Here is a 22,881-nt window from a genome sequence, read left to right as displayed (position 1 = left end):
CCCCCTCATGGCGGAAGCGCTGGCCATGAGGGAAGCAATGCAGGTGGCGAAGCGCACATCCCTTCACAACGTCTGGTTTCAAACCGACTCTCAGGAGCTCGCTAGAACTGTAAACTCGAAGCTATATTCGGTGGAGATCTTTTGAGTTCTCATGGATATCGAGTCACTATCCTCCTCCTTTTCTTTCGTCTTTGTTTCCTTTGTTGGCCGCGAACACAATGGGGCGGCAGACTCACTTGCGAAGTCTGCTCTCCAAAATTATATCTCGGCTTTGTAGTAAACACTTCCTTTAGATTATTATTCAGTTGGTTGACAAAAAAAAAGTTTTTTTTATCAAATCCAATAGTTTGATTAAAGTTTTCTTAATACTTCTACACTAAAATTGTAGGTTTCAAATTTTAGAGAATGTGGTTTATTATAAATTATCTTTTCTATTAAAACTGAATTACCTTGTAGAAATAACTTTTTATTCATCCTAATAATTACAATTTGTGCCAATAAATTAACAACCATTAATTACTTAACCATAAATTATTTATTTTGTTAGATTTTTCTCTAATCAAATTTACCAAACTTATGATTATTCTTTAATCAGATTATTCTCTAACCAAATTTTACAATAAAATTAAACATAATTATTCAAAATGTAACATACAAAAAAAAAAATTTTGATGTAAAAAAAATAACTCTAATAAAATTACATAATCTCAAAAACATTTCCATATAGTTTTTTATACACCATGGTATAAATTCATTTTAAAGATTTTTAGTTATAATATATATCGTACTTTCTTTAGCTTAGTCATATTTTAAAATAAACTCTATCGTCTTGAAACTGTAACATACAAAATTCATATGTTATATTTTCATTTCATATAAAAATAGAAATATAATTTTCTATTAAAATATATAAAGTTATTTTCAAATATATGTTAAATAATTTGATGATTAATATAATTTACACAGATTTATTTGGATTATAAGAATACCACAAATAAATTTCAATTTAATATTTTCCTCAAAAATAAACATAGAAGTGGAGTTTATTTGGAATATAAAAAAATTAGAGATATAATTATCTATCTTATTAAATCATAAGTACATTTTATTTGGGGCAATTCTCTTAAATAGCACTAAAATTCTCAAGTATTTATTTTGAAACTTTAAGTATTTATTTTTATTTTTAAAAAATTTGAAATCTCCAAAACCCCACTCCTTAACTGTAAAATTATGTAAATTTATAAAAAAATTACTTTAAAAACCCCACTCCTTAACTGTAAAATTACTTAAATTTCCATATATTTTTATTTTTATCATTTAATAAAATTTATTTTGGTCATTTTCTTCTTTGAAAGCTACTTTTATGACAAAAACTTAAAAAATACTATCATAGGAAATTTCTCTTTTATTTGACATAATATGTTTTATCTTATTAATATACATAAACATAATAACTAGTGTTCTAGTTTGTAGATTAATAAATCAAAAATGGTTACTGCAGTTAAAAATTATTAATTGAAGAATATATTATATAATATTTTATTTTATTGATTTTATATCTAATCACAATATGAAAAATCAATGAATTCTAGACAATTAAAAACCGTCGATCTATAATAAATGTTATATATTACAAATTAAACACATCCATATGGATGTATGTTTGTGCAACCATTACATTTTTATGTTGTGGTTACACGCTTTGAGGGTAACTATGCTTAACGGGCCAACCTTCTAAACGTATCAACCCCAAATACAAATCTCTCTTGCGTTCGAGCCCATCCAAAACCACAACTAAAGAGTAAAAAAAAGGGAGATGACAGGTGTCATGTTCTCCTTGCAGTATGTGTTGATGGAAGATGGCAAGCTCAGACCATCCGCATCAGCGGTTTATGGGGGGGTCATGGGCTCGGGATCTTAGGCCCGATCAATTAAAAGAAAAAGTAAAATGGGTATATATCGCTGAACCGGGCCTTAGTTATGAACCCGTAAGGGGCGAGTTCAAGCCACGTGTCACGCACAGATTGGCTGGTAGTTTCCGCGTTGACCTTGTGGAAAGACGGGATTTCGCGTTTCTCTCCTCTCTAAAAAAAGCTAGGGTTTCTCATCCCTGCGGCGATCTTCGGTGCGACGGCGAATTCCGTAGGTTTTGTCCATCAAATCGACGACGGTCTCTGTTCTCGACGCTCTAAGGTGAGTATATAGTTGATTAAATATGGATTAGAGTCGATTTGGGAGGTTTTTTTCGAATTGCGAATTGTGTGATTCAAAATCGATTTGGGGGTTTTTTTCTTAGGGTTATTAATCGATAAGGGAGTTCGATTGAGAGTTCGTTTAATCATATTCCATCATTATTATGTTTTAAGGTTCATTTCTTTGGGATCTAAATCGAATTGTGAAAAAAAAAAATTGGGGGTTTTTGGTGAGAGATCTAAATCGAGTAGTAGTATGTTTAATGGTTCTGTTCTCATCGATATCTAATCGATTTTCCGTTCTTGGTTTGCATTTTTTTGTTTAAATCGTTAGGAGGGTTCGATTTCGGTTTGCATTTTTTCATTTTGTTGTGTTAAATATTGTCGATTTTGTGTGTTCTTGTGTGGTCTTGTGTGGTCTATAGTTGCATGCATAGGACAGGAACATAATCTTCTTGTGTGGTCTATAGTTGCATGCATAGGACAGGAACATAATCATAGAACTATACATAGGACATGAATATAACCGGTTGTTGCAGATGGAAACTCCCCGAGAACCTCATTTCTTCAAGCCTCTTCTTCCTGGTTTTCAAAGTGGCGTGGTATTCTCAGTTCTTGAAGCCTATTTTTCCTTATTTTGTATGTTGGTATTTAGGATTTATGTTTAACTATTCCTTCTCTTACTTGCAGGCAATACCACTTGACTTCTACTCAAAACACATACAAGGGGCTGAGATCAATAAACCATGGAAGCTAAGATCGGACGCTTCGGATCAAATTTGGGAGGTGATCCGAGAAGGCAAGACACTCACCAAAGGTTGGAAAGAGTTCACCGAAGCACATGATCTTCGAATCGGCGACATTGTCATCTTCAAACACGAAGGAGACATGGTCTTTCATGTGACTCCTTTTGGTCCTAGCTGTTGTGAGATTCAGTATACACATCCTCACATCGTTAAGGAAGAAGCCGACGCGGATGATGCTCCTACTTTCTCATACGACTACTGCTTCTTGGCTGAGGTTACTGCTACAAATCAAAAGGACGACAAAATGGTGAGTAAAATTTAGTTATTTATTTGTTTCTAGTACTGCTTCTTGGCTAATGTTATGTATGTGTTTGTAGTTTCTTCCTGTGGAAGCTATGAGGTGTGGTGCTTTGAACCAACAATGCAAAGAGGTCAAACTTGTCAACAAGGAGGGAAAGTCATGGACTGCGTGCTTCGGATTTAGCGAATCAGACGGCACATATTACATCAGCAGAGGGTGGAGAAAGTTCTGTCGTGATAACAGATGCACCAACGGAGATTTGTTTGTGTTCAACGTGGTCGGAGACGGGACGACAACTCCATTACTGTGTGTATGTCCGGAAAGGAAGGAGTGTACTGAACTACTGATCAACCACTTCAGCAGAATCGATGGTAAGTCTTCTCATTTGACTTGTTTGTGTTGTCTATATCTTCAATGTTACTACTTTGCTTCTGCTTTAAATTGTGTTCTCTTCTTCTACAGGTAGCATTGCTTCTACCTCACGAAATTAGATGGCTCTTTTGCGGTCTTTCCTCTCTATCATCTTAACTTGTTTCTTTTTGTTTCATTAGCAACTTATCAACTTATGTATTTCGGTTTGTAAAACTTGAATGGTTTTTCTATGTGAACTTTTATGCTAAGTTAAACATTCTCGAACTTAATTCCTTTGTTGAATGCGTAGACTGATCATCGAACAAAATGTTTCTATGAATTGAATTTAAGTTAAGAAACAACATAAAATTTTAAAACATAGCTTTTCTACATTTGAAAACACAAACCAAAATATTAAAACATATCTCGAAAGCCAAAACTTAAACTCCAAAACTCTAAATGATTTCATCAATTTTATAATACATTTTTATATTTTATTCATGTATTCTCAATAATTTTTAATTTAAAAAAAAAATTACTATTTTATTCCTATGAACTTCTTCTTCGGGTTCACTAATGCAGAAAACAACAAATTCGGGTTCATAACTGCTCATGGGCCCATAAAAAATATTAAAAAAATTTGATGAACCCCAAAGTGGGATTCACCAATGCTCATGCTCTCATGTGTCCTCCTAATCTCATACAAAACGACGCCACTGAAACTCGATCAGAGATGCTTCATAACGATTCGTCTTATACACCATTCTAGAAGATCAAACGACGCGATCGAAACCCAACGAATAGTTTTCTCACGTCAACTACTGCATCTCAAGCTTTTGAACTGCGTAGAACAAAGAACATGATTAAAGATTAAGCCAAAAAAATGAATCCTAAATTCCAGGGAAACGCAGATTGAGAAGCTTACGTCATTATCGGGCTGAGTTTCATGAGAGAACACAAAGCCACACACACGTAACGCAGCCCACTATGGTTGCTTCAGTTGATTAAATGCAACGTATAATTAAAGTGGACAGACGATGTTGCACTCTCCTTACACAAATTAATGACGTGGCTTGATAAGAAGAGCTATTTTAAAACCCACATATTGTTCCTGCTGCAATAAAACTGATTTTGTTTCAAGACCATAGAGTTTATTTTAAAATATGACTAAGCTAAAGAAAGTACGATATATATTATAACTAAAAATCTTTAAAATGAATTTATACCATGGTGTATAAAAAACTATATGGAAATGTTTTTGAGATTATGTAATTTTATTAGAGTTATTTTTTTATTTTTGAAACTAATTTAGAGTTATTTATTTAAAGAACATATCTGCTCCAACGGTAAAGCTACAAACAAGACGAAATGCACCAAGTCTCAAAGAACATAATATTCTAGATCTCCCTATCTTTTACTTCTTCAAATTTCATTTCTGACTTGAAAAAGGTTGAAGAAAACAATCTCAACTAAATATCTTTTTTTTTGGGTCAAACTAAATATCTTTTTTCACTTAACTATCTTTAAAGTACAACTTTAATATAAACAAGATTATCGCATAGTTGTTTTGAAATGTACATTGTACTACACACCAAACTCCAACCCAAACACAAAACTATTATAAATAACCCACATGTACACACGCATACAAGAAGGAAACCCTTACATCAGTTAATAACATCTCTAAACAATATGAACGACATGATGGGTGGATCTTCTCATGCCGCTCCGGCACCTTCACCGTCGGCGTTTTTCCAACATCGCCGCCGTCATCACGGTGGCATGATGCACATGACCTTCTTCTGGGGGAAAAACACGGAGGTTCTATTCGACGGATGGCCAGGGACCAGTCTGACTATGTATTGGGTCTGCCTAGCCTCCATTTTCGTCGCTTCCGCATTGTCGGAGTGGATTTCGCGATGCGGGGTCATGAAAGCCGGTCCAGCGAGCTTTGGTGGCGGGCTAGTCCAGACGTTATTTTACACTGTGAGAGCTGGTTTGTCTTATTTGATCATGCTGGCCGTGATGTCATTCAATGGAGGAGTCTTCTTGGCTGCAATGGCTGGTTTTGGATTAGGGTTTATGATTTTTGGAAGTAGGTCTTTTAAGGACACTGGAAGTAATAACAATCACACCGAAATTCAGTCACATTGTTGATTGATTCTTTGTAGGCTTTCTTTTTTCCCGTTTAAATAATAATAACGAAAAACAAATTATTTCAAGATTTTAAGATTTCGTTTTTTTGTGTCTGAAGATATAATTGGATTTTGTTTACGGTCATGTTGATTCAATAAGTTAAACAAACGCTGATTCAAGTCCTATTATTTTCTGTATTTATTTATATTAACTTTGTTACATTTTGGGTTAACTAATGTATACGTATGCCTGTTTCCAGAGGTGTGCCTGCAGTATATTGAAAAAGGCATTCGCCTTAGGCCTTCGATTAATATGAGCTTTTTAGGATTCCAAAATTTAAAATATTTATAATCTAATGGTTTAGATTTATTTTTTAAAAACTATTTTCACATAGTAGACTAACTAACCTTCTGAATTCATTTATTTCTTTCTTATATGACATAATATAGCATAAACTTATTTTTTTACAGTGTTAGATTTGTGTATTTGGTAAAAGTGATATATCATATTGCAAAATTGTTTTCATTATAATTGCAATAAGTTTATTTTTAAAATTTGCCTTAGACCCATAAGACTTTTCGCACGGCACTGCCTGTTTCATGAATTCAGAGGCTGAGGAAGAAGCTTCGATTGGTAAGAATTCAAAATCATCTTCGAAATGAAAATTAGTAAGAAGTTTCGATATTCTTTTCCAGTTTATTATCTGTAATCTAAGATTTCCGTTTGTTTTGATTTTATCAGTACCGAAATAGCAAATATATCATGTTCAAAAGAATCAAATATATATTATGCAAATATTTAAGTCAAAGTGATTTGGATATATATAAGCCAGAAAAGATGCCATGGGCCTAGAGGCTAGAGGAATATAGAATTGGTTTGGGCCCTTTGGGGCAATTTTCCTTGAAGTGAGTAGTAGTTTTTTTTTAATCAAATATAGAAGGAATTTCTTGAGCAAAAATATTAAGGTAAGATAAGTCTATCAAATATAGAAGGGGATTTCTTTGATTTTTCATTTTGTGAGGTTGAATGCGTATATAGGGGGACACTAGCAAGTTTTTGATTTTTTTGGTTGAAATTGCTTGCGTTAGGAAGATTGAGTTTATGTGTCTACCTGTAGTTTATAAAAAGATTATGTTCGTTCCAACTTAACGCAGCGTATAAATAGGATTGAACGATCAATCTCGCAAAAGTATTCGCAAGAGACAATTCTTTGCTCAATCAAGAGATTCGTAAGAATATCTTGAGACCAAACTTTTTATAATGATGAATTCAATCGAATCAAGACAAGATTAAAAGCAAAACTCTTTAGTTTATTAAAATGTAAGTAAAACAACATAACGATGGTTATGTATATAACCCTTTCTTATAGATAAATCCTATAAGGCAAGGGAGATATAAAGCTTATCATCAACCGTAAAGGAAAAACACAACACTTATCTAAAGTTAAAAATAAAACCGATAATTAAAAGCCTTTCTTAAGATAATGATGGAAGCGAATTCAAATGGTTGTTGGCGTCAAAGTGATAGATGCATGCTGCTGCTTCAGGACCCCTGGGGTATGAAAGATTCGACCCTGAATCTGGATTTGTATTTGCGCCAACGTAATGCGAGATATACTTGACATTGAAGACACCGGAAGAAATTCACGATACTTCTTTATCTTTTGAGTTGTTCTGCCGGACCGGTCGCTCAAGACCTTTGGTCACTACCCAGATCCGATGAAAAAAATAAGATCACATCTTATGGATTCATTTTGAGAAATTTTATCCTAATCAACCGACTTTATCTAGAAAGATTGTCTTTTTAGGCCAAGAGGTTGGATGGTTATGGCGACCTATGCCACTCTTGCATGTAGTAATGTTGGCCGGTAAACGAAGACGATATGCATTGTCATTGATACGCTGAAGCACTTCCAATGGCCCTATCTTCTTGGCATTAAGCTTGTTATAAGCGTGAAATGGCATACGATCCCGAGTGAGATAAGCCCATACCAAATCGCCTACCTCAAAGACCAGTTTCCTCCGATGCAAGTCAGCGGCTTGTTTGTATTTGGTCGCTGAAGCTTCAAGATTCAGGACAACATGGTCATGAATTTGTGCGAGAGTGTCCACAAAATATGATGCTTCTCCATGTACACTGGTTCGGTCCGGAAGGTTAGAAAGAGTCACGGAGACACGAGGAATAACACCATATATAACCTGAAAAGTACAGTGCCCTAAACTTCGATTGAGAGAATGGTTATGGGCAAATTCAGCTTGAGGGAGTTTTGAATCCAATGTCTTGATAGCTTCGCTCACTAGACTTCACAATAGGTTCCCTAATGACCTATTAGTTCTTTTCGTATGGCCATCAGTTTGTGGATGATACGCCGAACTCATATCTAAAGTCGTACCAAGAAGCTTCCATAAAGACCGCCAAAAGTGTCCAGGGAATCGAGAATCGTGATCTGACACGATCGAGAGAGGCAGTCCATGAAGACGGTAGATATCACGAAAAAACAGCATTGCCACTTGTAATGCATCAGTCGTCTTTTTGCACAAAATAAAATGGACAATCTTAGAAAAACGATCAACGACGATGAAAATAGAATCAAATCCCCACTGAGTCCGAGGAAGTCCCACAACAAAGTCCATACTGATATCGGTCCACAGTTGAGAAGGAACCGGGAGAGGTAAGTACAGACCGGCATTAGTGGCATGACCTTTGGACTGTTGACAAATGATGCAACGTTCCACGAAATGTTCAACGTCGCGGCGCAAGGTAGGACATAAATATGCATACAAGACTAGATGGAGAGTCTGATCAAGTCCAACATATCCTTCTTGATGGAGCTACAATCGGGGATGCAAAGCCTAGTTCTCCAAAACAGGAATCATCGTGAACAGAGTACTCAGAAGAAGAGTGCTCCAATGCCGTGGCATAAATCTTTCCAAAGAAAGGATTGACTGGATATAGATCCGCGAAGAAACCAAAACCAGTGACTGTTGTATGGATGAATGCAAGTAGGGAATGACGACGACTCAAGGCGTCGGCCACGCGATTTGAAGCTCCTGAGGTATGTTTAATGACGAACGTCACCTGCTGAAGGTAGGTTATCCAATACGCATGGCGAGCACAGACTTTGGACTGACTGTTGAGATATTTTAAAGCATCATGATTGGTATAGAGCACAAAGTCTTTGTGAAACAAATAATAACGCCAATGTTTCACTGCCTGGACGATAGCATAAAATTTGACATCGTATGTATTGTATCGTGATCGTGAGCCATCCAATTTCTCACTATAAAAAGCAATAGATCACCCTCTCTGGCTAAGTACAACACCAATACCAGCTTTTGAGGCGTTGCAGTGTAGTTCAAACACAAGATTGAAGTCGAGAAGAGCCAAAAATGGGGAAAAACAGAGCTTATCTTTGATAAGAACAAAAGCACGTTCAGCCTCAGGTGTCCACACAAAACGGCCACCTCGAATCATATCAGTTAGAGGCGCCATAAGGCCACTGAACTGAGATACAAACCGGCCATAGAATGATGCAAGACCGTGAAAGCTCCGAACTTCAGTTATGGTGCGAGGCGTTGGCCAAGATTTAATAGTCGAAATCTTCCCCAGATCAACCGAAAGGCCTTGATCAGAGACGATGTAGCCAAGAAACTGCATATGTGAAGAACCAAAATCGCATTTCTTGAGAGTTGCAAAGAGTTTGTCGCGTCGGAGAACTGTAAGAACGTCTGTGAGGTGTCGTATATGATCAGACAAGGAGGTCTGAAGATTAAGATGTCGTCAAAATAGACGACCACAAACTTGCCAATGAACGGGCGTAGGGCCTGATTCATCTTGCGCATGAAAGTGCTAGGTGCGTTCGATAATCCGAATGGCATGACGAGCCATTCAAAGAGGCTTTCACGAGTTTTGAATGCCGTTTTCCACTCATCACCCGAGTTGATAGAATGAGTTGATAGAATCTGATGGTAGCCGCTTTTAAGATCGATCTTAGTGAATATCGTCGATGTGCCAATTTGATCTAACAAGTCATCAAGTCGCGGGATTGGAAATCGGTAGCGCACTGTGATCTTGTTAATAGCTCGACTATCCATACACATTCGCCATGACTCATCTTTCTTTATAATTAAGAGAGCTGGAACGGCACATGGATTCAGACTTTCGCGTAAAAGTCCTTTAGCTACGAGTTCTTCGACCTGACGGCACGGCGGAGCTCTTCGTGTTCGCTTGGACTTATCCTATAGTGCGAGCGGTTTGGAAAAAATGCATCACTTATATATATCACAATTCCCAATCACCCATGCTCATTATTAAGTTAGAGAAATCTTAAATTCGTGGATCTCGATATATCAAAGTCATATACGGCTCATATACATACATAAATTGTCTGTATTATTTAAAAGGTGTTCCATACCGTTCCATATTCGTTGCAAACGCATTTACGCTGAATGACGATCGACTTATTAAACATGAACTTCAGAATTTCGGTTTTTTTTAACTAGAGAGATTATACAAAACCCGTGTGTGGTGTGTGGGCTACACGCAAAGACAAAGACGCCTACACGCAACTTGTTGCTCAATACATAAATTGAATCCGGAATTTCCAAAAATTTACACCATGAAATCCTAGGTTATTTAACATGAAGGTTTAGCGAATGGACTAGTTAACCTGGATCACCAATGTGAAAAAGAAGACATATTAACATATCGTAACAGGGAACAAGTTTGTTACTACGTGAAAAAATAAACAAACTGAAACTGATAACCTTTAACCGGTACTTAACCAACATTTAACCTACTAAACTAGACTAGGTAACCCGTATGTTGGGATGTTATTCTAAGCTCCATATCCAAAAAATTGTAAACAATCGTCGTTTGATATATAAATCAAGTCAAAATTAATTAGTATGAGGTTCTTTTGAGATGTGCCAAAAACAAAAGTCTAAACGGACCTGTCCAATTGACCTAAAACGAATAATATCGTATTAATGTATTGAGTTTTAGTGGAATAACAGAGTCCAACAAAATTGTTAACTTAAATTTGGAAATCAACAAACTGACATGATTCTTAACACGATAACATCACTAGTGTAGATATTTCTAGACTACAGCTCGGTCAAAATTTTAATATTCGTATTTCGATCATAGTCGGTTCTCCTAACTAATGCAATATCATTTTAGTTTTATAAAGTTGTATGCTGTAGCACGAATACCTAAAACCCCTATGTAAATTGTCGGTGTACGTAGACAAAAAAATGAAAAAGAGGAGTCACATCAGACGAGTGGAGAAAGTATTGTGTACACCGTCACTGGCTCAGAATTAATATGAATAAATGACAAACTGTGAGTGCACATGAACCTTATAAAGTACGAAGAATAAGTCAACAACATTCTTGCACATTACGATAAGTCGGCGGATTTAAGACCACCCACGAGGCCCCGAGCATGTCAATAAGTCATATCTTTTCACATTTTTTTCTACAAATTTTTTTTTATCTTTTTTTTAACATTAAAGAATATTTTTTGAAGAAGTTGAAAGATCGAAAAATACTACCATCAAAATTAGAACCAAGTCTGGAATTTACATTCACCTCATCAGAAAGAACGTAGAAAAATATTGAGGAAACTAATAGCGAATCAAAAATATGTAGAAAGGGTCAGAATCAAACGAATGGACTGAGAAGCGCAAGGTATATAAACGCATTCTGTATGTTATCTTTTTTGAACAATATATTGCGGATACAAAACTAATAGTGTTATTCAAAAAACCATGGGTGCAATTCTGTACGCGCAATTTGTAAACAGGAGAGTTTAAGCAAACGAAGTAAATGTAAGAACTAAGGCGTAATAATAAAATCAAATTTATTTTTATAACACTGGCGATGCTTTTATTACAAGGAATCCTACAAAAACAACACATCCCTTTTATTACAAATACACATGTATCAACATACATATGCATATTTATCGTTCTTTTATCATAAGAACTATTTATTTTACCTGAGCTAATAGAACTACCAATAATAAAAGAACAAATTCACCCCCGATTAAAATCTACATATTTCCAAAAACAATGATTATTTAAAGCTGTTTATTTATTTTATATTTTGACCCCACTATAGAATATTCAATCCGATAAGACATTACCTTTTGGAAACCTGTAACTTCAGCAACCAAGGGCATGTGCCAATGTTTTGATCAGTACGTCCATTCATGTGGCAAATCCGCCGGTGGTTCTTGGTGGGTCTCTGCCGACGTCTCCGCCATGTACGGTGCTCCACTTTGACCCCGAGTTGATGAACTACTTTTGTTGTTTTTGTTCTTCATGGACACCAACAAAGCATCTATATGGTTAAAAAAATTCAACAATTATCAATCAAAATAATAGTTTAACCTATGTTTATATAAAATATACTTCGGCAATGAATTTCTCACAAATCGACTTTAATGATTCAATTAGAGAGTGTTTTTACTGTTTATATATATTTATAACTAATTATTGTAAAATCATTACTTTAATTAGAACAGAAAAATGAATAAGGAAAAAGATAGGTGGGGTTGGTACCATGAAAAGGAGGGATATCAGAAGAGAATGTAGAAGGAACGCCCAATTTTTCAAAGTGAACTTTCAAGGCTTCAACTACTCTTGCTGGTATTATTACTGTTGAACATCCTGCAACAAATTTATTTTCAGCCACAAAGTCGAACCAAACTAAATGCATATCTAAACCAAACTAAATCGGACTTGTACTTAATCCTGAGTAATAACTTCAAAAACTGTTTGGTTGAGACATCAGTTTCATAGAACGACAACAAATCTTAATAACAACAGTACAGAATAGTCACCACCTCACCAATATCTAAAGCCAGATAAAATCAAATGATGCATATAATATTTTATCAAATGAAAGGTCGATGATATTTGTTGACAAACCCACCCACCGACTCCTAGTTTGGGTAACGGTTAAGAGTTAAAAATGAAATAATCAGATATTCTCAACGTTGGTATGTTATGTACAAGTCTTTGCGTTTAAAGAACATACAACCTTGGTTAATGTTCGTACGAGACTCTTAAGTGTCTATTCAATTTCAAATGAATATAATACTATATTTAGAAAGAAAAAAGTTTACACTATGTGGTTCGGTTATAGCCTTGGGTATTAATGATCGAACGGTGACATGGGAAAGAATCACGAGATGAATAAATATCTAAGGTTATCTTAGATTATAATCCACTTATTGAAAGAAACAAGTGGGGTCATTAGAAAAAACTTAATGATAATGATTTTTGAACCTATGTGGTTTTATTTTTGGTGAAATGGAAATGGACTAACAATGGGGGCCAACAACTTGAGGCAAGATTCTAATTAAGGAGGGCATATCTATCAACTCGACATCCACACAAAATCTTAAAAAGAAAAAAGAGATTAATAGGTGAGAAGGAATCTTTGGAATCTATTCAGTCAAACAATGTAATAATGTAAGAAAAAGATTATTATTATATATTTGTCCTAAATAATTGAGTTTTGAGCTTGAGATGATTGCTAAACTAACCCAACCTAATCTTAACCATTTTAATTAAAACTATTCATCATTCATGTCACAACTTTTGAATCCTTCTAACGCTTTTACTTTAGCTATTATTACTCGAACAAACAAAACCGCTTTGAGTAAATGATAAGAACTTTATCAAAATTAGAACGAATGGAATTTTATGGAACCCCAAAAGTTGATTCTTAAAATGCGTCGCAGGGATACGAAATCCTATCTATCTCGTCTACCACAGGAAACATAATTACACACTCTTAATAAAACATAACATTCAGTGGTTTATATTAAGGAGATAATTTATGAAATTTTCTAATGTATATACGCAAGATTCCCACTTTGTCAACCCCTAAAAAAACAAAGTAGGAATCTCAAAGTACTAAGACGACGTCATTCAATCTTTAATTATTTTCTTTGTCCTTTATCATACGTAACCTTTTTTATAATGAAAAATTAATATGACATTACTATTGGCTCTAACCTGTTTTCTTGCGTGTCTCCACGACAGTACCATGACTACGCGGTAAGAACACTCCAGTTCCACCCGACCCGGTTTTCGAACCTGACCCGTCAACGAACACCGCCTTCACGCCCGACCTTGGTCTCTGTTGTTGGTGGTAGCTCCTTGCTTTGTGTCCTAACACGTCATCTTTACGTTGCTTATCTTTCTCCTTTTTGATCTTATGGAACTAAGAAACGAAAATTAATACGAACTTTTATTAAAAAGATAATACATCCGACGGTGGTAACGAAACTCTTTTCTTTAAGGTTAATTCTAAACCGTTGTTTTAAAACCGACGCACTTTTTTTTTTTTTTAAAGAAGTTTTTTAGTAAAATAATGTGTGATAAAACATGAGCTCACGTTAGCTTGAATAGATCGGATCTGGTCATCGATTAAAGCTTGTTTTGATTGAAAAGGAATCATAACGGGTTGCGTCTCCACCGCCGTCACCGGAGTTAGCGGTGGCGATGGTTCTCTGGAAGGACCGATAGGGCTGCTGTAACCGGAGGCGAAAGGTGACCAAAGAGTAGATTGCGGCGACCCAGAGCCAGAGCCAGAGCCACTACCACCACTACAAGACTGATCAAAAAGTATAAAAAAGAATTAAGTAAAAAAAAAAAGAGAAAAGAATCGAATCTGTTGGGTTTCAAGAAAAAAGTTGTGTACCTTCTGATGCTTTTCGTCATCTTGAAGCATATAGTTAGTCATCTGACGAGTCAACTCTTCGACGTACTCGTCTTCTTCTTCGTTCTGTGGCTTTGGTGAATCCGGGTCTTCGGATACGGAGTCGGATCGGAGGGAGCTTGTGGTTGGAGTGAAGAAAGTTAGGCTTGTGTGGTCGGAAAAGGATCTAAAGAAATCTATGTCTTGCAGTTCAGTAGATTCCATGTTGATGAATCTTTGTCTAGAAGAACAGAGAAAATATCTTTGGATTGATACAGACAGAACAAACGAACTTTAACCAGAGATATTTTTTCAAAGAGAAAGACTTTTAAACCAGGGAGAGAAATAGAGAGAGCAAGAGAAGCAGAGGAGAGCAAGTAGACAGAAAAGGTTTGAGTTAAGAGATATATAAAGAAGGAGACCGTACAGATGGACAGCTTTAAGCGGAAGGCGCTACGATCACCTGCCAATTGTTGCGAGTCACGAGTGATTAAGGATTAAGGAAAGCTATAAAAAAATATATACATATGTAGTTTTCTCTTTTTCTTTTTTCTTTCGTGAAATATGAATGCATGTATTTATGACGAACTCTCTTACTTTGGGTGAATGTTTATTAAAATTTCACTTATAACATTGTAATCAATCTAAACTGATTCCCCTACCATTTACAGCTAATATGTGATAATTTTAGATATTGATAATGTTATAAAGTGTCAAATTAGCTTTTATAGTTCACAAAATTTGTCAAACGATGTTTTAAAGTTTGTATTCCATGTTTAGTGTTCAAATTTATTATGATGACGATATGTCTCAAATTAACTTTATAGATAAACCTTTGGATGTTTTTGGATCTCTGATATTCGTGGGTTGTACAAGTTGGTAAACTAGTAAACAAATTTTCAAAATTAACGTACACAAATTTTTAACCACTGTTGACGTTTGGTGCTTCTGAATAACCTTTTTTTTTTCTTGAACATTTTTCACGAGTGAACAACAACTTAAAACGGTTAAAAACAATTCGGCCAATTTCACGAGTTCGAGAGCCAAGCCAATATACGTCTTGGAAGTGACGACTTATACATTTTCCGCTACTCAAAATAAAATTCTTACTATTACTCAAAATGGAGTGAGTATACAAATTGAATCGCAGCAAAGGAAAGAAGAAGCTATGGTTTCTAAGACTTAACCAGTTATCTAACCGAGCGTTGAAGAAATAGCGATTCTTGTCACGCTTAACCTCATATAATACTTTGATCTTCAAGTAAAGAAAAATAGAGCTCATTGCTGAACTAGTTTACATACGTATATTTCTTGAAAAAATCATCTCCTCAGCTATATTAAGTTATAGTTTCTAATGGTTAACTTGAGAAATCCTCAGTTTAAATATAGAGACTGTGAAAAAAAATATAGAGACTGTGAAAGTAGGGATCCCTTTCTAATCAAGGCATCTATATTTTTAATCATAATTGAATTCGAAGTGGAAAACTTGAACCATGCTTTTCAACGACCATAATTAATCCTCAATATGTCATTTCTGAAGAGATATTTCATATATTATGGTCTTTTAGCCCATATGCACAACGTACAAACTATCTGATTTTGTTAAAATCTATCACATTTTTATTTCACTAATCTTTTTCTTAAAACGGCTTTTTTTTTATTTCACTAATCAAATATCCAGTTAACTACGAGAGAAACTATAAAATGTAAGAATACAGATGAAACTGACTAAATAGACACATTGAAAAAAACTTGTCATGATCAGATCGACTAAAAATACTAAGTTCAAATTTTTTTTTCTAATGTAATTAAATTAATTTTAAAAACAATTGCGCAGTCTAACTTCTAAGTTCTGTGTCGTGTATCCCTCACATTCTGGTAGGTAGGACACACGATATTATTCTTATTCTAACATCTAATTATTGAAGAACTGCTAATAACCAGATTGACACCAATTAAATTAAGATTCCATTATCAACCATTACAGACATATATATTTTTATGATTGTCAACCATATAAAATATACGATTTTATATCTCAAACCAGTTTTTGAAACAAGAAGATGTGTAAGATTATGATATAAGTATATATTTCATGAGCTAGCCATACGGAGTAACATCTCAGTATCATATTGGTTTAAGTGATTTATTTGAGATTAATGTGGTTTAAGTCAACAAATGCAGGTTGAGATGTTTGATTCAGAGACAAGATATAGTATATGTTTCTTTTTTCTATGCGATGTTTTGAAGTAACAAATGTTAGGGAAGATTAGGTTCACCTTTAAAGACCTGACCAAAACGTAAGTATGCATACTTTTTCTTGGTATAACTGTATAACTACTATAATAGTTCCTACTACCACTAGCTAATTGCTTTTAGAATTCACATTTTATATGAGAAAATATATTAATTTCCTTTCCGATTCTGCAACGTTTTACTCGCTAATAATTATTTTTATTACAGGAAAGTGAGTCTAATATCCCTTTATGGTAAAGCCTTTATCTAACAACCATTAACCATATAAATTAGACTTTGAGTACGGGATAATCAAGCTTCTACGCTAACATATTTCTTATAGCTGAAACAATGAATACCTTTTTTTTAGAATTTTTTTCAGGCATCGCCTTAGAAAACAAAAATTGTACATCTATACAACTATACGTATATACTTGAGACATTGTCTGTGAAGTGGCAGTTTCTTTATTTAATATGTAAGTTTTCGTAACAAAAATGTCGTTGTAGTATAGTGGTAAGTATTCCCGCCTGTCACGCGGGTGACCCGGGTTCGATCCCCGGCAACGGCGTCAATCTTTTTGTTTTCTTACTTTTCATTAAAACGTCGTCGTTTGAAACATTAGCTCACAGGTCGACGTCTCGCCGTTTTTCTCCGGTTAAGACGACACGCAACTCAAATGTATATCTGAAATCAATCACCGGTACGAAGCTCATCAATCCCGCCCCACCTATTTATCATCCCTCCTATTCCTTGCATGTGGTTAAACGCAATAGATTTTTTTTTTTTAGTAAAATAAAGATTAGACCAACATGCTGTGGAGTAACGGCTAATTAAAAACATTTTTGGTAGTGTTTAAGGCTTTGGATTCTACGTAAAGATGTATAGTTTAGTCACGCGTTTGCGTTTGGCAAAATGCTAAAATATGTTGAACATGAGATAGAATAAGTAGGGTTAACACTAATACAGACTTACAGTTGATCACAAGAAGTACTATTCAATACAATTTTGCAAGATATTTTTCAATCTTCGAATCCCCTAATAAATTATCCCTTTTGTCCATAACTTATTTATACAAAGTATTGGTTCGGTAGATAATTAGTACGTGGCTTGAGCTTTAATGGGTTTCTGGAGAGATTTACAACGAAACTAAAGGAACTGGTTCTTTAGTAATAAAGAGAACCTTGCCACCAGTTTCCTCTTGAAACATCTTGTGAGTTCTGTCCATTAGCATCGTCTTCTCCGCTTCTTGGCCGCTCGTTTCTTACCTGAAAAATTGTTTCTCTGATCAGTCAAGTCCTCTGTTTATTAATTTATTTATTTTACTGAAAGCCATTAGCAAAGTTTAGGTAAATTATGAAGACTCACTGTAGGGTAAGTTTGGTTTGTGGTGGATCGAGAGTATACGTCTTGACCACCGTAGTAAAGAGAAGAGCTTAGATGACATGGCTCAACTCTGTCTTCTTGTGCAGTTGAAGATTCTCTACGTTGAGCTGCGTAAGAAAACATATTATTAGAAAAACATAGCCAACTTTAGACGAAAGGTGAGCAAATTAAGACGAAGAAGGATGTTGTTTTTAGAAGAAAACGTGAGCAAAAACGAAGAAGAAAGTTATTATTCACTGACCTTGTAAGCCATGTTTGGAGCTTGGACCATCTCTTGCAACACCCTGAGAAAATCAAGAAACCGAAGATTAAGTTTTAAGAATCAGTCTGATCACTCAAGAAAGAAAGTTTGAAGAAAAGGAAGGTAATATGACCTTAGAAGGATGAGGGAAAATGGAGGAAAAGATTCCGGAGGAAGAAGACGGCGGGGAAGGGTCTTTGGAGCCGAAGAGTTCTGTGGTTAAAGAAGAAGAAGTTGATGATCCAGCCCGTCCTTTACCTTCCATTAATAACTGTCAAAGCTTAATAATCTAATCACTTTGAAAACAGTTTCTCTTTGTGATTCTTCTTATGTAAGAGAACTAGAGTGAAGAAGAGGACAGCTGTCTAAGGTTTGTGTATTTACAAGAACTCAATAGGGCTATATATAACATAATGCTACAAGGGAGTAGGTTATGGAGATAGTGGAGCCATCATGATCATTGTCATGGTCACCATCCGTCAAGAAAAAGAAGCTTATTATGGGTAATGTTGCTGAAAAGACTATTGCTTATAAATGATTTCAGTTTTATTTTCCTTGTTAGAGAAATTTAGAAGCTTCGCTATCTTTTCTTCTTCGCCATTCTTATTGGTTACTGCTTATTTTCAACTTGTAACGATTTATTTGTTTTGTTGTAAGTCTATGGACACATTTGGATTCTTATCTCTTCCGGATAGAGACACAAACAGTGAGATTCTTAAAAGACTTCCATGTTCAATATTCCTTGTAATAACCAAAACGATATCTTAAAGATGATAAGTAGCTGACCCTTCTTGATCACATAGGGCCAAAGTGGAAAAGAGAACAGAAGAAGAACTTGATCTTCTTCAAATCCCATGCATCTTCATCTGATCCGTTTCTTAGATATGAAATAGTTACCCTTTATTTTTAAAATATAATTTAAAAAGGTAATATACCCAAAACAGTATTATTAATATTGGTTAAATATACAACTTAATATCTTTAGTTAGTTAAGAAAAGAACATATGATCAAAGACGGGGAGATGAGGTCCACAAAAATTCTCCACTCGATGAAGTTTATTCGTTTTCTTCTTCTTTATCCTGAAGGCTCACAAATATTAATCAATAACTCTATGGAGAAAAAAATTACAAATATCCAGCTCAAAAGAAAATTACAAGTATTGAAATAGTTTATCTCGAAGCGTTTTAACAACAAAAGTAGTTTATTAATGTAAATTTGTTTTAGTTTTAGTTCTCGTCCTTGGTATCAAACCCAATAAGCCTTTGTATGAGATAATTACTATAAGTCTATCATTGTCGAGAAAGTTATTATATTGCTTAACTAATATTGCAATTATTTATTGTCATAACTTTGTATCACATTTCATAAATTGTGTTTTGTACTAGTAGTTTGAACTTTTTACCAAGGTATGATAATTCTTGGAAACAAATCATAAGAAATAATGTTCTCTAAATATTACTATGCGATCATAACATATAAACACATAAATACATTGGCAAAAAAACTCAAAGTATTAGAAATCATGTATTATATATTGAAACGTGAGAGAATAAAACAAGAGAAAATAGTATGAAACAATGAACAATTTATCTGGTTATTTTCCTTAAATTACTTAATAGATGTCTTACTCGCATAGTATTACGTAAGACCTCAAACTATACACGTTGTTGACACGTTGTTAGGAAGAGAGATCCCGCTTCGGGGAATAAGATGCAAAAGAATATCTCATCATATACTACAAGACTACAATGATCTCAAATTAGAGATAAAAAGTCGAGATGCCTTGAAAATTCTGTACATGGTCCTTGCGGGTAAATTTTAACGCATCATAAAGTTACCAATATTTTTAGTAATATATACATAGATTTTCACCTAAAAATTTATGTATATGTTTACATAAAGAAGCATTGGCATTTATAAATATATTTATAAATATATATTCACCTAAATACTCGTGTATATATATTTACATAAATAAGCATTGACATTTGTATAATATATACATATATTTCACCTAAATATTCGTATTTATATACATAAATAAGCATTGACATTTGTATAATATATATACATATATTTTCACCTAAATATTCGTGTATATATTTACTACATAAATAAGCATTTACATTCGCAGTGTGAATCCTAAAAGGATGTAAAGACTGTGGTCTCTTCTGACAATTATGAAGTCAGAGACTTCCCCACTTGATACTCTTCTCACAAGAATTAAAGAATGTGGTCTCATCTGACAATTGTGAAGCATCAGAACTAAAGGAATAAAAGAAGACATTTAATAAGTCTTCTTGTGATGTAACAATTACCAGAGCTTCAAAGCACATTCTATCTTGATTGATCAAAGTCAGAGCTTCCCACTTGATATTCTTCCGAGTTGCACAATCACTCGATTTCACATAATAAAAAAAAAAATAACTCCAGCACTGAAGATAATTAGATCTCCGTTTAACATCTTGTATATCAAAATTTGACAAAAATCTCTCTTGGTGGATCTTAATAAGACTGCTTTACAAGGGAACATGTGTTATTTTTTTTCCGGTTGACCAGGTGGTTAAAGTTTTCCATTGTTAAACTTTTTTTAAAAGTTTTAATATGTAGTTTTCTTTTTGAACAAGTGTGAGTCAATACATTAACGTAAACAACTTTTAAAAACACGTTATAACAGCGACATTAAATAGTCACGGCCCCTTCTTGTGAAATAGAATTTCTCGTTTTTCATCTAGAGATTCTGTAATAGTATGATGATGGTTACATACAAAGTATGTATGGTTAGTACAAAAAAATCAATGGCTACAAGTTACAAGTGTCGAGTTCTTAGTCCCGAGTGTATGCCACCGTTATTGATCACGTCCAGATGTAGCATCCCGTCCGGGAAAACCGAAAACACATCGGGCATGTCTATAATACAATTTTAAGCAGACAAGAAAATAATATAAAATAAATTACCTTTAGTTATAAACACAAGCTAAACATTTTATTCTAGGACGTTTGTCTATTCAAAATTTCGGGTGAGAATGGAGGTGGTTGGTTGGACTGTAAGTGTAGAAAATTTATTTAGAATTTAGTTTGTAGAATTTTTTGATTTAGCTTTAAGGGTTATAGCTTTAAAATTTCCTACAGCTAAAACGATGAGACTTTAGAAAATAAGATTTTTACAACCATTTTTTGTATATTTTTGCTGTATCTTTAGTTTTTTGGTTGTAGATTTAAAAACTAAGATAAATCATGATTGGTAGTATTTAAGGTTGTAGATAAAAATTAAAGTTAAAGTCACTTCCTACCGCCCAACCAATCTACCTAGTTATGTATCTAAAACCCAAGCAAAGCTGCTTTATTTATGATTTTTTTTGTAACATAGCCATTTGATATGGAAATTCATTTAAAAATTGGTCTGACGGTGTGTTACTTGGTGAAGTTTTAGTTATATTATTAAAAAAAGAGTTACGGTTATTCGATTTGGTTGAACATATTCGGTTTTCTATTTCAGATTTAGTTTGTTTCGTTTAACATGAACTTTAGGATTATAATTTTTGCTCAAATAAAATGCTCAATCTAAGTAATGTGTCAGTGAATAAAGGTTGGAAACTTTTCTACCTGAAAGCTTCTTGCTTTCCTCCTCAGTGAGCCATGCAGCGAACCCGTCGAAGGACCTCCCGTAGTTGGTGACAATTAGGCTTGGTGTGTAACTGATTAGTAAATGTATACACCTCAAGTAATCAGATTGTGTACAACAGAAGTAAACAATATATATATATATATATATATATTTTTTTTTTTTGATGAGCCGGTTCAATTAATCGAGACACGCTGACTCCACACCGGACCTAGATATGAAAATGGTTTACCTTTTTCCGGTGACACTACGAACCAATGAGAAATGGTGATCTTCAATAGTGACGTAGTCGTTGATTGACGGTAATGCTCCCATGTAAACGATGTAGACCTGCATTATCCACCCTGGATTACCATCTTACCTACGCTGTTATATATTAATGTTTTCTAAAAGAGGCAATCAAAATATACTAACGTAACTCGATATATAATACCTTTCTCCCATCGTGACTGGTTTGGGCGGAGGTGACCGTAAAAAACATAAACAAACACACGTACATACTAATCTTGTTCATTGTTTTCTTTTCTTTTTCTTTTTATCATTCTGGAGGATACGAAGTGAGTGGACTTATATAAGACTAAAACAAAACGTAAGCAACGGACAGTATTTATATATTGACGTTTATTTAATGAATATAAAAAGTTATTTATATAAGAAATTAATATAAGCCTTTCATAACGTATATAAAAGCTACAACACAAAGAATTAAGAAGTTATGATGGTTTTGTTTTGTAAAAGGAGAAGTTATGATGGTTAAATTAAAAGGTAGGTAACTTATGTATTTTTCCCTATTTTGGATAACTTCTCCAACTCAATAAAGTTTATTGCTCCCGACGGTAACCATAGTGTTATACATGTTTGTGTCGAAGAATCATAATTTTTTTCAACTCGAACCAAATTGATAGCGAGCAAAGAAGCATATATCCTTTATATACTCATATAATCTAACAAATGG

At 34.3% G+C, this 22,881-nt stretch overlaps 5 protein-coding genes and 1 non-coding gene across 9 annotated transcripts; 3 read left to right on the top strand and 3 right to left on the bottom strand.

Moving 5' to 3' along the window:
- The first annotated feature begins 1,860 nt into the window (after positions 1-1,860).
- On the top strand, positions 1,861-4,317 carry LOC111201310 (B3 domain-containing protein REM7-like). 2 transcript variants are annotated; one of them, XM_022693006.2, is made up of 3 exons: positions 1,861-3,245; positions 3,316-3,610; positions 3,702-4,317. In XM_022693006.2, exons 1-3 carry the CDS (start codon positions 2,709-2,711, stop codon positions 3,728-3,730), a joined length of 861 nt encoding a protein of 286 aa, XP_022548727.2. In that variant the 5' UTR covers positions 1,861-2,708; the 3' UTR covers positions 3,731-4,317. The 2 variants fall into 2 exon arrangements, with proteins under 2 accessions (XP_022548727.2, XP_048598950.1); XM_048742993.1 differs by having other exon boundaries at positions 3,316-4,317.
- An 830-nt stretch (positions 4,318-5,147) lies between these two features.
- Positions 5,148-5,931, top strand: LOC106420449 (copper transporter 3-like). Its single transcript, XM_013861280.3, has one exon. It carries the CDS (start codon positions 5,163-5,165, stop codon positions 5,745-5,747), a length of 585 nt encoding a protein of 194 aa, XP_013716734.1. The 5' UTR covers positions 5,148-5,162; the 3' UTR covers positions 5,748-5,931.
- Positions 5,932-11,571: 5,640 nt separating this feature from the next.
- LOC106420260 lies at positions 11,572-14,894 on the bottom strand. 3 transcript variants are annotated; one of them, XR_007317205.1, is made up of 6 exons: positions 14,444-14,894; positions 14,138-14,356; positions 13,756-13,963; positions 12,292-12,399; positions 11,874-12,070; positions 11,572-11,629 (listed from the first exon to the last, which is right to left on the bottom strand). XR_007317205.1 is itself a non-coding variant. In XM_048742992.1 (5 exons), the coding sequence occupies exons 1-5, from the start codon at positions 14,663-14,665 to the stop codon at positions 11,925-11,927; spliced, it is 903 nt and encodes a 300-aa protein (XP_048598949.1). In that variant the 5' UTR covers positions 14,666-14,851; the 3' UTR covers positions 11,631-11,924. The 3 variants fall into 3 exon arrangements, 1 of the variants encoding a protein (XP_048598949.1); XR_002654669.2 differs by lacking the exon at positions 11,572-11,629 and adding an exon at positions 11,631-11,780; XM_048742992.1 differs by lacking the exon at positions 11,572-11,629 and having other exon boundaries at positions 11,631-12,070; positions 14,444-14,851.
- Positions 14,895-17,172: 2,278 nt separating this feature from the next.
- TRNAD-GUC lies at positions 17,173-17,244 on the top strand. Its single transcript has one exon. It is a non-coding gene; the product is annotated as a tRNA-Asp (tRNA).
- Positions 17,245-17,597: 353 nt separating this feature from the next.
- Positions 17,598-18,852, bottom strand: BNAA10G12240D. The gene is made up of 4 exons (XM_013861130.3): positions 18,434-18,852; positions 18,301-18,343; positions 18,042-18,166; positions 17,598-17,941 (listed from the first exon to the last, which is right to left on the bottom strand). Exons 1-4 carry the CDS (start codon positions 18,563-18,565, stop codon positions 17,840-17,842), a joined length of 402 nt encoding a protein of 133 aa, XP_013716584.1. The 5' UTR covers positions 18,566-18,852; the 3' UTR covers positions 17,598-17,839.
- A 1,739-nt stretch (positions 18,853-20,591) lies between these two features.
- LOC111201309 (subtilisin-like protease SBT4.6) lies at positions 20,592-22,705 on the bottom strand. Its single transcript, XM_022693005.2, has 3 exons — positions 22,159-22,705; positions 21,908-21,999; positions 20,592-21,211 (listed from the first exon to the last, which is right to left on the bottom strand). Exons 1-3 carry the CDS (start codon positions 22,260-22,262, stop codon positions 21,111-21,113), a joined length of 297 nt encoding a protein of 98 aa, XP_022548726.2. The 5' UTR covers positions 22,263-22,705; the 3' UTR covers positions 20,592-21,110.
- Positions 22,706-22,881: the final 176 nt, after the last annotated feature.

Source organism: Brassica napus, chromosome A10 (assembly GCF_020379485.1).
Source record: "Brassica napus cultivar Da-Ae chromosome A10, Da-Ae, whole genome shotgun sequence".
Taxonomy (NCBI): domain Eukaryota; kingdom Viridiplantae; phylum Streptophyta; class Magnoliopsida; order Brassicales; family Brassicaceae; genus Brassica; species Brassica napus.
Note: the sequence above shows the minus strand (reverse complement) of the source record. Positions and strands in the feature narration are given on the sequence as shown.

What these genes read in the sequence shown, in the direction of transcription:
- LOC111201310 (XM_048742993.1), top strand. Translation starts at nt 2,709, where the DNA reads ATGAATATAACCGGTTGTTGCAGATGGAAACTCCCCGAGAACCTCATT. An exon ending in ATCAAAAGGACGACAAAATG is followed by an intron (nt 3,246 to 3,315) that starts GTGAGTAAAATT and finishes ATGTGTTTGTAG; the next exon opens with TTTCTTCCTGTGGAAGCTAT.
- BNAA10G12240D (XM_013861130.3), bottom strand. Translation starts at nt 18,565, where the DNA reads ATGGAAGGTAAAGGACGGGCTGGATCATCAACTTCTTCTTCTTTAACC. An exon ending in TTTTCCCTCATCCTTCTAAG is followed by an intron (nt 18,344 to 18,433) that starts GTCATATTACCT and finishes TGATTTTCTCAG; the next exon opens with GGTGTTGCAAGAGATGGTCC. An exon ending in CAAACCAAACTTACCCTACA is followed by an intron (nt 17,942 to 18,041) that starts GTGAGTCTTCAT and finishes ACAATTTTTCAG; the next exon opens with GTAAGAAACGAGCGGCCAAG.
- LOC111201309 (XM_022693005.2), bottom strand. Translation starts at nt 22,262, where the DNA reads ATGCAGGTCTACATCGTTTACATGGGAGCATTACCGTCAATCAACGAC. An exon ending in CGTAGTGTCACCGGAAAAAG is followed by an intron (nt 22,000 to 22,158) that starts GTAAACCATTTT and finishes TTTACTAATCAG; the next exon opens with TTACACACCAAGCCTAATTG. An exon ending in GGAAAGCAAGAAGCTTTCAG is followed by an intron (nt 21,212 to 21,907) that starts GTAGAAAAGTTT and finishes ATTGTATTATAG; the next exon opens with ACATGCCCGATGTGTTTTCG.
- LOC106420449 (XM_013861280.3), top strand. Translation starts at nt 5,163, where the DNA reads ATGTACATTGTACTACACACCAAACTCCAACCCAAACACAAAACTATT.
- LOC106420260 (XM_048742992.1), bottom strand. Translation starts at nt 14,665, where the DNA reads ATGGAATCTACTGAACTGCAAGACATAGATTTCTTTAGATCCTTTTCC. An exon ending in ATGACGAAAAGCATCAGAAG is followed by an intron (nt 14,357 to 14,443) that starts GTACACAACTTT and finishes CTTTTTGATCAG; the next exon opens with TCTTGTAGTGGTGGTAGTGG. An exon ending in TGATATCCCTCCTTTTCATG is followed by an intron (nt 12,071 to 12,291) that starts GTACCAACCCCA and finishes TTAACCATATAG; the next exon opens with ATGCTTTGTTGGTGTCCATG.